The sequence below is a fragment of the Elephas maximus genome, chromosome 10 (assembly GCF_024166365.1).
Source record: "Elephas maximus indicus isolate mEleMax1 chromosome 10, mEleMax1 primary haplotype, whole genome shotgun sequence".
Classification (NCBI taxonomy): Eukaryota; Metazoa; Chordata; class Mammalia; order Proboscidea; family Elephantidae; genus Elephas; species Elephas maximus.
This window is the reverse complement of record NC_064828.1, coordinates 101,898,943-101,911,844: the sequence shown is the minus strand read 5'-3', so window position 1 is coordinate 101,911,844 and position 12,902 is coordinate 101,898,943. Positions and strand designations below refer to the sequence as shown.

General features: G+C 41.5%; 1 protein-coding gene across 1 annotated transcript in view; it reads left to right on the top strand.

The window, feature by feature from the left end:
- Window positions 1–12,902, top strand: part of KCNK10 (potassium two pore domain channel subfamily K member 10) — a 160,433-nt gene that overhangs the window by 92,948 nt on the left and 54,583 nt on the right. Inside the window, exon 3 of the mRNA XM_049898380.1 lies at window positions 2,072–2,189. Within this exon, the coding sequence (XP_049754337.1) occupies window positions 2,072–2,189 (118 nt within the window). The remainder of the gene's footprint in view (window positions 1–2,071; window positions 2,190–12,902) is intronic.

Below are 12,902 nucleotides of genomic sequence, written 5' to 3'. Positions count from 1 at the left end.
AATTAGGAGCCCTGGTGGCACAGTGGTTAACAGCTCAGCTGCTAACCAAAAGGTTGGCAGTTCCAATTCACCAGCCAGAGAGACAGAGAGAAAGAGAGAGACGTGGCAGTCTGCTTCTGTAAAGATTTACAGCTTTGGAAGCCCTAGTGGACAGTTCTACTGTGTCATATAGAGTTGCTATGAGTCGGAATCACGGCAACGGGTTTCATTTTTTGGTATCTCTACAGAGGTTGTTCCAACATGCCCAGGGAACACCATCTCTATTTGTTGTTCCAGGAGTAGCTCTTAGGTCTGTCATCTGTCACCTCCTCTCGGAAGCCTCCACCAATTATGTCCTCACCTGTGTTTGAACGGCTGATTTGATAGTACTTCCCACCTTCTTCCTTAGCTTGAACATGGCAAGGGCCGGTGCAGGAAGGGTCCACCCAAGGGCCCACTGCACATGATGAGGCTCTGGCCGGAAAGTCTGTGATCAAAAGCCAATTAACTATAAATGGTGCAGAAGTAGGGAGCCCAGGGAAGGGGCAATTGTGGGTGCTGTAGTGCATGGATTGGGTCTCACGGGGGAGTGGAGCTTGAATTAGACCCTGAGAGATGGGCACAGTTTGGCGGATGGCAAAAGCACAGGTACAAGGGAGATGATGAGTGGGACGAATGAAGGAAACTCTCATGGAGACCGGCAGGATGGAGGCTCTTATAGTGATGTGAGATGACGTTGGGTCATCAATATGGCCAATTTACTGGGCCTTTACAGTGTATGGAGGAGCCTGGGTCGCATAAGTGGTTTGTGATCGCCTGTGAACCTAAAGGTTGGTGGTTCAAACTCATCCAGAGGCTCTGTGAAAGAAAGGCCTGTGATCTTCCATAAAGATTACAGCCAAGGAAACTCTATGGAGCAGTTCTATTCTATCATACATGGGGTCACTATGAGTTGGGGCCCGATTCAACGGCAGCTAACAACGATAACTACACAGCATATGGAACTTCAAATCCAGTAATCAGTGAGTAGTCATTGTAGTTTATTTTTAGAAAGAGAAAATGTGTGTGTTGGGGGAGAGGGAGTGAAATAATCATGAAATTCGCTACGATTTGTGAAACCGTACCTTGGTGCCGGGCATTGGGCTAAGTGTGTTAATGTCTCATTTAATCCTCCCAACGGCTCTATGAGGGAAGATACTCTTATCGTCAGGTTGCAAATGAGGAAACTTGGACTTAGAGAAGTTAAAATAACTTGCACAAGGTTTTGAAGTTAATAAGGGACACAGCCAGGAAGGTCTGATCCTGGAGCCCAAGCTCTTAACTCCTTTGCTACTGAAATAAGCTCAGTGCAAAACCTCCTAACAAAACAGGAAAGAGAAGAACGAAAAAGCAACTGAAATCCTGCCTCCCAGGAATGACCACTTTGGGTGAACATCCTTCTAGACGTCTTTCTATGTATTTATGCACAGCAATATGTATGGATTTTGCATAAATTTGGACCATCTGTGCCTGCAATTTTTACATAAATAGCACTGTACTGTGTATCCTATGGAGCCCTGGTGGCACAGTGGTTAAGCACTCAGCTGCTAACCGAAAGACAAAGTCGGTGGTTTGAGCCTACCCAATGGTTCCTCAGGAGAAAAGGTCTGCTTCTGTAAGGATTACTGTATTTTTATGCAAATAACACACCCTGTTAAAAAATTAGCATATGGGGTGGAGGGAGGACGGCCTGTCTGCAAACAAATGTAGAACTCAGGTTCATTATTTAAGTAAAAATACAGGACAGCCTAGGAAACCCTATGATGGCAGTTCTACTCTGTCCTACAGGGTCACTGGGTCAGAATCAACTTGACGACACACAACAACGACAAGGACAACAATAATGCTATGTAACCTAGGTTTTTTTTTCTACTCAAAATTAATTTTTTAATTTTAATAAATAGACGCATGATCATTTTATGACAGTACCCTCCTCTTAACCAGACCTCTATAGATCATGGCAGGTTCTTGAGCAGGGAAACGATTTTTTGAAACTTAAAAAATTTTTTTTCTTTTGGTAACTAAGCCTTATGCTTTCTCCCTCTCTTTGCAGCATGCCCTTGATGCTGACAATGCGGGAGTCAGTCCAATAGGAAACTCTTCCAACAACAGCAGCCACTGGGACCTTGGAAGTGCCTTTTTCTTTGCTGGAACAGTCATCACCACCATAGGTATCCATTTGTTTGCTAACGTCTTTTCCTCTGCAGGCCATCTTGAGAAAGGGTGCTTAGTCAACGTTTCATCCTCCTGGAATACATGGCAGTTTGAGGTTCAAAAGAGGCTTAGAAAACACTGTTAAATTAATGCCATCACTGTGGCTTTCAATGAAAAGCCAGGCTGAAGGAAAAATCTCTTTCAGAATGAAAGGCTGAGAAGCCTTCGTTTGAAAGGACCCAATGAAAATGTTAGCGTGAAAAATATGAATTAGTCCCTTGAACTCAGACTGCTCAGCTAAAATCAAATTTCTTTCTTTTTATTTAAATTGTACCTTTTATTAAAGTTATATGTATAAGAATTAAAATGTTCTACAGAGGTTCTTTTTTTAAATGAAAAATAGCAGTCTCCACCCCCTCCCCTTTTTCCACCACTTTCGTCTCTTTTAACTGATCATTTTGATATTCATCTCCATGTCTTCTGGAATTTTCCACGTTAGGCATTATTTCTTGAATTCCTGCTTCACTGCGGAAGTGCTCTCTTCCCATCCTCCAATCTTCCCAATATGGTTTGATTGACTCAAAACAGAACATCGACGTTATTTTGACTAAGAAAATGTTTTTTCACAACTGATCATGTAGTGAACTGTGACTGCTTCTCTCCGGCACTCCGTTTTGTCTTCTGTTGTGTGTGTGTCTCTGTGTCCCTTCTGAAACTTGGGATGGCTTGGCTTTTTGTTTTAGGGTTTTTTTCAGAATAAAATTCTAATTGTATCTAATAGTAGTGCTCTGTTCTTTAAGCAGTGTCTATTTGTTCCTTGTTATGAGTAACGCCATCTCTTCTGCCTCTCCTTCTTCTCCACCACGCCATTTGAGTTGACGCCAGCTCTTTATTGTTTACTTTTAAATAATTAAGCAGACTCATCCTCCTATTATATGATTTGCCAGTTTTAAATGATAACTCTTGGCTTTCATCTATTTCATATAATACAGCCGGTGAACTTAGTCAGCATCTCCACTTCTTCCCCTCTTTCCCTACTGATTTTTTTTAAGTCTTATCATTTTATAACATCAGGGGATATGATTTACGTTCTGCCCTTTTACTTTAATACTAGGATTTGCTTTAATCTTAGTTTTACAGTTAAATGTGCTTGGTGTTTATTCTCTAGTCCTTTTACAGTGGTTTCCCTCAACACCTCTTGAGGCTGAAAGACATCTTCAAGTAGTTACCTTAAGAATGGTTTGTAGGAGGAAAATTCCCTTACTTCTTGAGTGTTCAAAATTGTAGCCTTTCTACTTAAAGGACAATTTACCTGGAAGGCAATCTTTGATTGACATTTTCTTTATTAAGCATCTTTTAGGTGTTGCTCCAGAGTCCCTGGGTGGCACAGTTTGTGCTCAACTACTCACCTAAAGGCTGGGGATTTGAACCCACCCGGTGGGACCATGGAAGAAAGGCCTGGAGACCTGCTTCTGTAAAGATTACAGCCAAGAAAACCCTATAGAACAGTTCTGCTCTGTAACACATGGGGTTGCCATGAGTTGGAATCGACTTGATGGGGAGTTTGATTTTTTTGATTTAGGTGTTGCTCCACTGTGTTCTGTGGAGAAAGCAAACCCCAGCCTGATTTTTTTCCCTTTTATAAGTGACTTGATCTTTTTGCTTGGCCAGCTAAAAGGTTTATTTCTTTAGCTTTCGTCTCTGATAACACTACTAAGTTTCATTTATTTATTATTGTACTGTAGATGAAGGTTTACAGAACAACCAACTTCTCGTTAAACAGTTAGTCCGCATATTGTTTTGTGGCAGTGGTTACCAACTCCACGACATGTCAGCACTCTCCCTTCTCGACTTTGGGTTCCCTGTTACTAGCTTTCCTGTCCCCTCCTTCCTTCTAGTCCTTGCCTCTGGGCTGGTGTACCCTTTGTCTTGTTTTTTTTTAATAGGCTTGTCTAATCTTTGGCCGAAGGGTGAATCTCAAAAGTGACTTCATTACTGGGCTAAAGCAGTGTCTGGGGCCATACTTTCAGGGTTTCTTCAGTCTCTGTCAGGCCAGTAAATCTGGTCTTTTTTTGTGAGTTAGAATTTTGTTCTACATTTATCTCCAGCTCTGTCCAGTACCCTCTATTGTTTCTTTGTTTTTTTTTTAACAGTGCTTTAAGTGAAAGTTTACAAATCAAGTCAGTTTCTCATACAAAAACTTATATACACCTTGCTAAAAAAAAAAAAAAAATTTTTTTTATGGAACCCTATCTGCTCTCCCCTTAATGTGACAGCACACTCCTCCTCTCCACCCTGTATTCCCTGTGTCCATTCAACCAGCTCCTGTCCCCCTCTGCCTTCTCATCTCTTGACTCCAGACAGGAGCTGCCCACATAGTCTCATGTGTCTACTTGAGCCAAGAAGCTCACTCCTCACCAATATCATTTTCTGCCTTATGGTCCAGTCCAGTCCCTGTTTGAAGAGTTGGCTTTGGGAATGGTTCCTGTCTTGGGCTAACAGAGGGTCCGGGGACCATGACCTCTGGTGTCCTTCCAGTCTCAGTCAGACCATTAAGCCTGATCTTTTTATGAGAGTTTGAGGTCTGAATCCCACTATTCTCCTGCTCCAGCAGGCATTCTCTGTTGTGTTCCATACCAGAGCAGTCATTGGTGGTAGCCAGGCACCATCTAGTTCTTTTGGTCTCAGGCTGATGTAGTCTCTGGTTCATGTGGCCCTTTCTGTCTCTTGGGCTTATATTTACCTTGTGTCTTTGGTATTCTTCATTCTCCTTTGCTCCAGGTGGGTTGAGACCAGTTATGGATCTTAGATGACCACTTGCTTGCATTTAAGACCCCAGACGCCACTCATTAAAGTGGGATGCAGAACGTTGTCTTAATATATTTTGTTATGCCAATTGACCCAGATGTCCTCTGAAACTATGGTCCCCAGACCCCTGTACCTGTTACTCTGGCCTTTGAAGCATTTGATGTATTCAGGAAACTGCTTTTGGTGTAGGCCAGTTGTGCTGACCTCCCCTGTATTGTATGTTGTGGGACCCTCTGTTGTGATCCCTGTCAGAGCAGTCAGTGGTGGTAGCTGGGCGCTATCTAGTGTGCTGGACTCAGTCTGGTGGAGGCTGTGGTAGTTGGACCAATCTTTCCCTCGTGTCTTTGGTTTTCTCTATTCTCCCTTGCTTCCAATGGTGTGAAACCACTGAAGTATCTTAGATGGCCACTCACAACTTTTAAGACCCCAGACTCTACTCACCAAAGTAGAATGTAGAACATTTTCTTTATAAACTATGTTATGCCAATTGAGCTAGATGTTCCCTGAGACTACAGCCCTCAGCCCAGTAATTCGGTCCCTCAGGGAGTTTGGATGTGTCTATAAAGCTTCCATAACCTTGTCTTGGACAAGTTGTGCTGGCTTTGCCAGTATTGTATACTGTCTTACTCTTCACCAAAGTTACCACTTATCTATTGTCTATTTAGTGTTTTTCCAACCCCACCCTTCCCCTTCCTTGTAACCATCAGAGATCATTTCCTTTTGTGTGTAAACCTTTTCATGAATTTTTATAGTAGTGGTCTCATACAATATTTGTCCTTTTGTGATTGACTTATTTCACTCAGCATAATGCCCTCCAGAGTCATCCATGTCATGAGATGCTTCGGAGATTCATTGTTGTTCTTTATCGTTGCACAGTACTCCATTGTCTGTATGTACCATAGTTTATTTATTCATTTATCTGTTGATGGGCATCTAGTTTGTTTCCATTTTTTGCTATTGTGAACAATGCTGCAGTGAACATGGATGTGCATATGTCTATTCATGTGACAGCTCTTATTTCTCTAGGACGTATCCCTAGGAGTGGAATTGCTGGATCATATGGTATTTCTATTTCTAGCTTTCTGAGGAAGTGCCATATTGTTTTCCAAAATGGTCGTACCGGCAGTGCGTAAGAGTTCCAGTCTCCTCATAGCCTCTCCAACATTTGTTATTTTCTTTTTTTTTTTCTTTGATTGGTGCCAGTAATGTCAGAGTGAGATGGAATATCAAGAAATGTGGTTTTGATTTGCATTTCTCTAATGGCTAATGATCTCGAGCATTTCCTTAGCTGCTTGAATGTCTTCTTTGGTGGAGTGTCTGTTCATTTCTTTTACCCATTTTTTAATTGGATTGTTTGTCTTTTTGTTGTAGAGGTATTGGATTCTCCTATGTATTTCAGAGGTTAGACCTTTGTCAGATCTGTAATAGCCAGAAATTTTTTCCCACTCTGTAGGTTCTCTTTTTACTCTTCTGGTGAAATCTTTTTATGAGCCTAAGTGTTTAATTTTTAGAAGATCCCAGTTATCTAGCTCTTCTTCTGGAGTTTGTGTGTTGTTAGTTGTGGTTTGTATCTTGTTAATGCTGTATATTAAGGCCTCTAGCGTTGATCCTATTTTTTCTTCTATTATCTTTATAATTTTTGGATTTATATTTAGGCCTTTGATTCATTTTGAATTAGTTTTTGTGTATGGTGTGAGGTATGGGTCCTGTTTCATTTTTTTGCAGATGAACATCCAATTTTGCCAGCACCATTTGTTAAAAAGATTGTCTTTTCCCTGTTCAATGGACTTTGGGCCCTTGTCAAAGATCAGGTGACCAACACTACTAAGTTTTGTACCTTTCATTTCAGGAATATTTTCTTGAATGTTATCTTTAAACATTTTCCCTGCTGTGTGGTTTTGGTTTCATTCTTTGGGGATTTCAGCTATACATATGTTGTAACTTCTTCATCTGACTTCTATGTCTATTGTATTTTCTATACTCCTTTTCAATTCTTAACGTTTATTTCTCATTTTGTTAATTTTATCCTCTATTCCTTTTTATGTTTTTTTCACAGCGCTTATTCTCCCCTGTGTTCCTTCTGATTTTGTTTCCAGTTTTGTGATCATTTGGGGATCTCCCCTCCTGCCATTTTTTTTAGGCATTATTTTCATTAGTTCATATTTACTTTCCACTTATTGTTTCCCATTTCTTCCCTAATTTCTTGCATTTCTGCTTTGTGGTTTCTCTGTAAAGATTCTTTTTTATCTGGTTTAGGTAACATTTTTCCTGGTGAGTGCTTTTCACCTATTGGTAAATTCTGCTACTTTTTTCACATTTTTCTTATGGCAGCTTTATCTTTATATCAGGCCAGCTTCCTCTTCAGTTCTTCACCTTGGATGAATTGGCTGTTCCTGGATCAGTTTTTCTATCTGCTGAATGTTTCTTTAGGTCAGGGGAGATGAGAACAGGGAGAGGCCAGGGTAACCTTCCTGGCTGCACATCCTGAGACTCTCTTCATCTCTGTGGCCAAAGAGACTGAATGTTTTCTGCAAGTATGACCCATCTGTGTTATTCTTCATATAGTCCTGCCTCTCTGTTTTTCTGAACCAGACCAAATTCAGGGGGGCTTCTGCTGTTAACCATCTTCACCCTATCTATATTCCACATTTAGTGCAAACAAGGATGTCTCTTTTGGAGTTCAAAGTGAGCTCTCACCTTTGTAATTGAATTTTCTGCTGGCACTTTCTGAGATCTATCACTGGTGGGCCTTCTCATTGTTCCGTGTGCTTCTTTATTTACTCCCATATGGCTTGTGCTCAATCTTAGCTTCTTTCGGTGGTCCTTACAGATTATATCCTTTTCCCAGATTAGTTGAAAATGAGTTTGAGGGTTTTTGCCCCCAAACCATAGTGAACTAGCACTACCATAAAAATTCTCATTCAGAAGATGGAAGAATAGGAGGTACATGGCATGCAGAGGTCCATAAAAGTGATGGACAGGCTTTGAGAGGTTCCTCTGCCCGTGCAGTTAGGGAGATTCTTTCATTAAACCCTGTTTATACTGTCTGGGAGGAACTCCCTTGTCTATTGCTCTTCAAGGTCCAGCTATGCCTTCTGGGAGATTCTTCCCTGGCCCTTATCCTTCATGACCTCTATCTTAAGTGGGCTTTGGAGAGTATGCATTCCTTGGGGGATGCACAGTTCTTATATTCAACTTCCTTTTGGCACCAATTCCAGGTTCTAAGGCTTGTTATGAAACAAAAGCCCAGGTTTTTGTTTTTAGGCCAAGTTTTCAGGACTTGTGTTATTTCTACATTCATGAAATCATAAAGTTTATGTACAAAAAGAAAATTTGGTATGAAAGATAATTGTCATTCCTATTTAGAAAGCCCCGTAACCTAATTATGTAACATACTAGGTACGCACTTGTGAATCTGCAAAATATTAATATTAGCTATTACAGGTATTAGAGATACGCATCACACTGGTTGGTCTGAGATCTAGAAGTCTTTTTCAGTACTCCAGATCAGGTTAGATCACATTAGCACACACAGTCTTCCAGCACCCAACAAAAGAAGCCAGGTGATCTGACACAATTTGATGTAAGGGCAAAAAGTGTTATGACCCTCAACAGCACCAGAGGGCATCAGGGAAGACCAATATCAGGCTACTTTTTGTTCAACGACCTGTTTATTATGATGGGGAAGTTTGTCATGCATTTTAGGAGGATTTATAATAAAATCATTAAAATTGAGAAAGTATGGGCCATTTCAAGGGGCAACACTTTGGAAAATACACTCTAGGATCCAATATTGGATCAGTGAGACATGTAAAAAAATTGGCATAGTGCACTTACGAAAATACTTTGCGAGGGGTTGGGGCGGGGGGAAGGGAGAGGAGGGCGTGGTTGACAAACAGTTGTAGAATGTGCACATTATTTGTGTAAAAATAGGTTGTATTAAAGAAAATAGGAAAAGGAAAATGCTAATTTTCTTGTTTTATGGAATGACTAACTGTGATGCCTGTATGATGCACTGAAAAAAACTATAGCTACGTTGGCATATGCACTAATGGTATGGATGTGACTTGGTTTATAGGACAACTGTGTACATTGGCCCACATGACATTGTGTGAGGGGAATGGTGGCCACACTTACCTAATGAGGAACATTCAACATGTAATATTTTCTGCCCTTTTTTTTAGTGTGTTTGTACTGGAATTGTTGAGTGTGTGCAAATGACTCTTAGTCATTGAAGTAAGGGTCCTTGGCTTCTGCTGCCGCATGTCCATTCACTCATTCACACTTGTCCTTATGACCATAACCCAATGGCCCCCCTTTCCAATCTTGGCCTCCAGGCCCCAGAGGAAGGATCACCTTGTTTAGACTAAGTGACCCAGTGCCTTGTATCCCCCTGGCCACAGCCATTAACTTAGAGATGGGCACATGGCCTGAATTAAGCCAATAAGAACCTCAATTCCTGGGCTTTTCCTTGAGCTTTGGGAGGTGATTTCTACTCTTTCTTAAACCCAGTGAATAACTCTTTCTTAAAAAAAAAAAAAAAAGACTCTTTCTTACTGGATGTAAATTTGGAAAGAGACAGGCCCAGGGCGCTGCCAGTCATTTTCTTCCCCAAATGAGAATTCAGCTAACACTAAAAAAGCAGAATCAGAACAAGAGAGTGATAAATGGGTCCTTCTCATAAACTTTGAGCTCTGAATTGAGCAACTCATGAAATATTAAAAAAAGTTCAATCTGCTTCTATACCAGCTCATTGCATTTCGTTTTTTGCTTAAGCCAGTCTGCACTGGGTTTTCTATCACTTGCAGCTGAGAAATAAAAACAAAAACCAAACTTATTGCCACTGAGTCGATTCTGACCCATAGGGACCGTTTAGGATAGAGTAGAACTGCCCCATAGAGTTTCCAAGGAGCGGCTGGTAGTTTCAAACTGCTGACCTTTTTGGTTAGCAGCTGAGCTCTTAACCGCTGTGCCACCAGGGCTCTGCAACTGAGAAAAGTCCTACCTAGTATATACTTATAGGTCAGAGATTATGGAGGGCCAGTAAGTATTCTCTCATCTCCATGGCCAGAGCCTAACCCTCCTGGCCATTGCAACCACTATCTCCACCATCTTTGGACCACTTGCTCTTGATTTAAAGACTTAGGCAGAGCATCCTACTGGATAAGCCTCTAGGCTCATGTGTCCATGTTTTGGCTGCCTGGCAGGCTGTTCCCTCTGTAGTGGGGGGCGTGATTATGCACAGGATGGGGACCTTTCCCCCAAATCAAAAGGAAGTTGGATGCGGAACAGGAAACTACAACAAAATAAGCATACAAACAAAAATAAAAATAAATAAAACTAACGTAAATAAAACGCAAACCACAAGTCACGTGTGGTATCCTGGAACAGTGTTAGCACTGAGATGAGGCGTTTGTTCTAGTTAATGGAGAAAATACTATTTTCACTCTCATACTCTCTCTTCATTGACACATAGTGTATTGTAAGTTGAATATAAGTTAGCTGGCTACATTTTGACTGCAGTGTGGAGGCTCTTTATAAAGTCATACGGTTAAAGAAAACCTTAATACAATGTTAGTAAGAATAATGTGGTGAGGAAATAATTGTTTTTCCAGGCACTTAATGGTAAATTCATTCATCACCCATGATGAAGCCTAGTACTCGGAGCCTAGTAATTTTTTCAATTCTTGCTGAGATGTTTTCTGCTTTTGAGGAGTCAGGCAATGGAGCAGCTAGAACTGAGAAAGCTGTGTTTTCATTAGTTGTGAAATACACACATATTAGCCCCCTTGCTTGGGTTAAGCTGAAAGGTTACCAGTTTGAACCCACCCAGAGGCACTTTAGAAAATAGGCTTGGTGATCTGCTTCCAAAAGGTCACAGCCTTGAAAACCCTGTGGAGCAGTTCTACCCTGCGCACATGGGGTCACTATGAGTTGGAACGGACTTGACACCAACTAAAAACAGCTTCTGTTCATATGATTTGTGACATAATATTGTGTATGTTTGCCCAAATTATTAAAGTTCTTTGGAGAACATAATCTTTGATGGATTACAGTGAACCCACTACACACTCCATAATGACGTGTTGTTGGAAGTTTAAGCTGTTTTGAGTTTTGTAATAGTGTAGCACCGTGATGAAAAAAGTTGTTGTGTATGAAGCATGGCCTTCATCTCTGGCTGTTTTCTTTGAAGAGATTTCCAAGGGGTGCTGTGTCAAAGGGCATGGATATTTTAAAGTCTCAGCAAATTGCTTTTCTGAAAGGCTCTCATGAACAGTGTGAGGTTTTGTACTTTTCAGACAAGCAAAATGTGTCCATTATTTAGAATGTGTATAGGGACAGCTTAGGAACAACAGGGTAGTTCTGCAAAAAGCAGTGATACTACTCAGTATCGATGGTTCCTTCTACCTGAGGATATCAGCACATTTCTTTTTTAAAAAGCTTTTCTTGAGTTTGGAGCCCTGGATGGTGCAAATGGTTAGTGCACTCAGCTGCTAATCGACAGGTGCCTCGGAAGAAAGGCTTGGACATCTACTTCTGAAAAATCAACCAATGAAAACCCTATGGAACACAGTTGCACTCTGACACACGTGGGATCCCCATGAGTCAGAATCGGCTCAACGACAACTGTTTCTTTTCCCCCTTGTGTTCAGATATATAGACATGTAAATCTAGAGCAAAAGGGGAGACATTCCAGCACTTTCCCACGCCAGAAGGAAGAACAGACTCCACTTGGTCTTTGTCCAAGGCTCTCTGCTCTTTTCTAAGTAACTGATTCTGATGAGAGGGTTTCACCTGCCTTGGGTTGTTGATTGTGCTGCTGGGATCCCAGCAACTAGCTGTTTTCTAAGCTTGAGGAATGACTCTCGCTCCTGTGTGAAGCTGCTCTACCACAAACCATCACTTGGGAACGAGCAGCAAATGATTGAGTTCTTACCAAGAGCTGTGAAATGCAGTTAGAGTTTAGTCTTTAGGGCATTTTCAGATTGAGTCACCTGGCTGAACCCACATCAACAGGAGTACCTGGTCAGGTCCCATGTGACAACCAGTGTCTCTGTTGCATTCCTGGCAGCCTCAATTAACGGTTGTAGCTGCAAAAGTACCTAGGTTGGTGTTTGGCTTACCCAGCACTTGGACTGGATGTTTACCCCATGGCTTTGGAAATAGCAATCATTATGGCTGACGTTTGCTGAGTGCTGCTGACTAGGTGCCAGGCACATAATCTCATTTAATCCTCACGTTAACAGCATGAGTTAGTTGCTAATATCGGCTTCATCTTAATGATGAGAAAACTGAGAGGCAGAGAATTTCAGCAACCTCCTCAGTATCTCACATTTACAAGCAATGGAGCATAGCTCCATTCATCAGGACTAGCTACATAATTTGCAGGCCCAGTGCAAAATGAAAACACTGTCCCTTGTTAAAAAATTGTGAAGAATACCAGGCTGGCAACAGCAGACAACAGCCGCAAAGTGTGAGGCCCTGTGTTACTGCACAGGGCATGTGCCCATAAAGCCAGGCCTGCTTACCCTGATGGTCTGGTTCTAGAGCTCGTGCTCTCGAACTGCATATAGTTTAGCGAAGATTTGACTTTGGCCGATAAATAGCAAGTGGAAGCATTATATGTGTGCTCCTCAGGCGTCAGAGTCCCTGTTGGTGCAAACAGTTAACATGCTCAACTGCTAACCAAAAGGTTGGAAGTTCAACTCCACCCAAAGGAGCCTCCGAAGACAGAGGCCTGGCGATCTACAACATGATGTGGGAAACCCATATGAAATTGTTCACTACAGATTAGTAAGTAAGCACAAGTAAGCTCCTGCTTACCTTGCTTTCTGGGTTATCTGCCCCTGCCAAGGCCTTGGCTTTAATTTTATTTTAGAGTTCTAGTCTGTGAAACTGAACTAATAAGCAGCTGGTTGTTG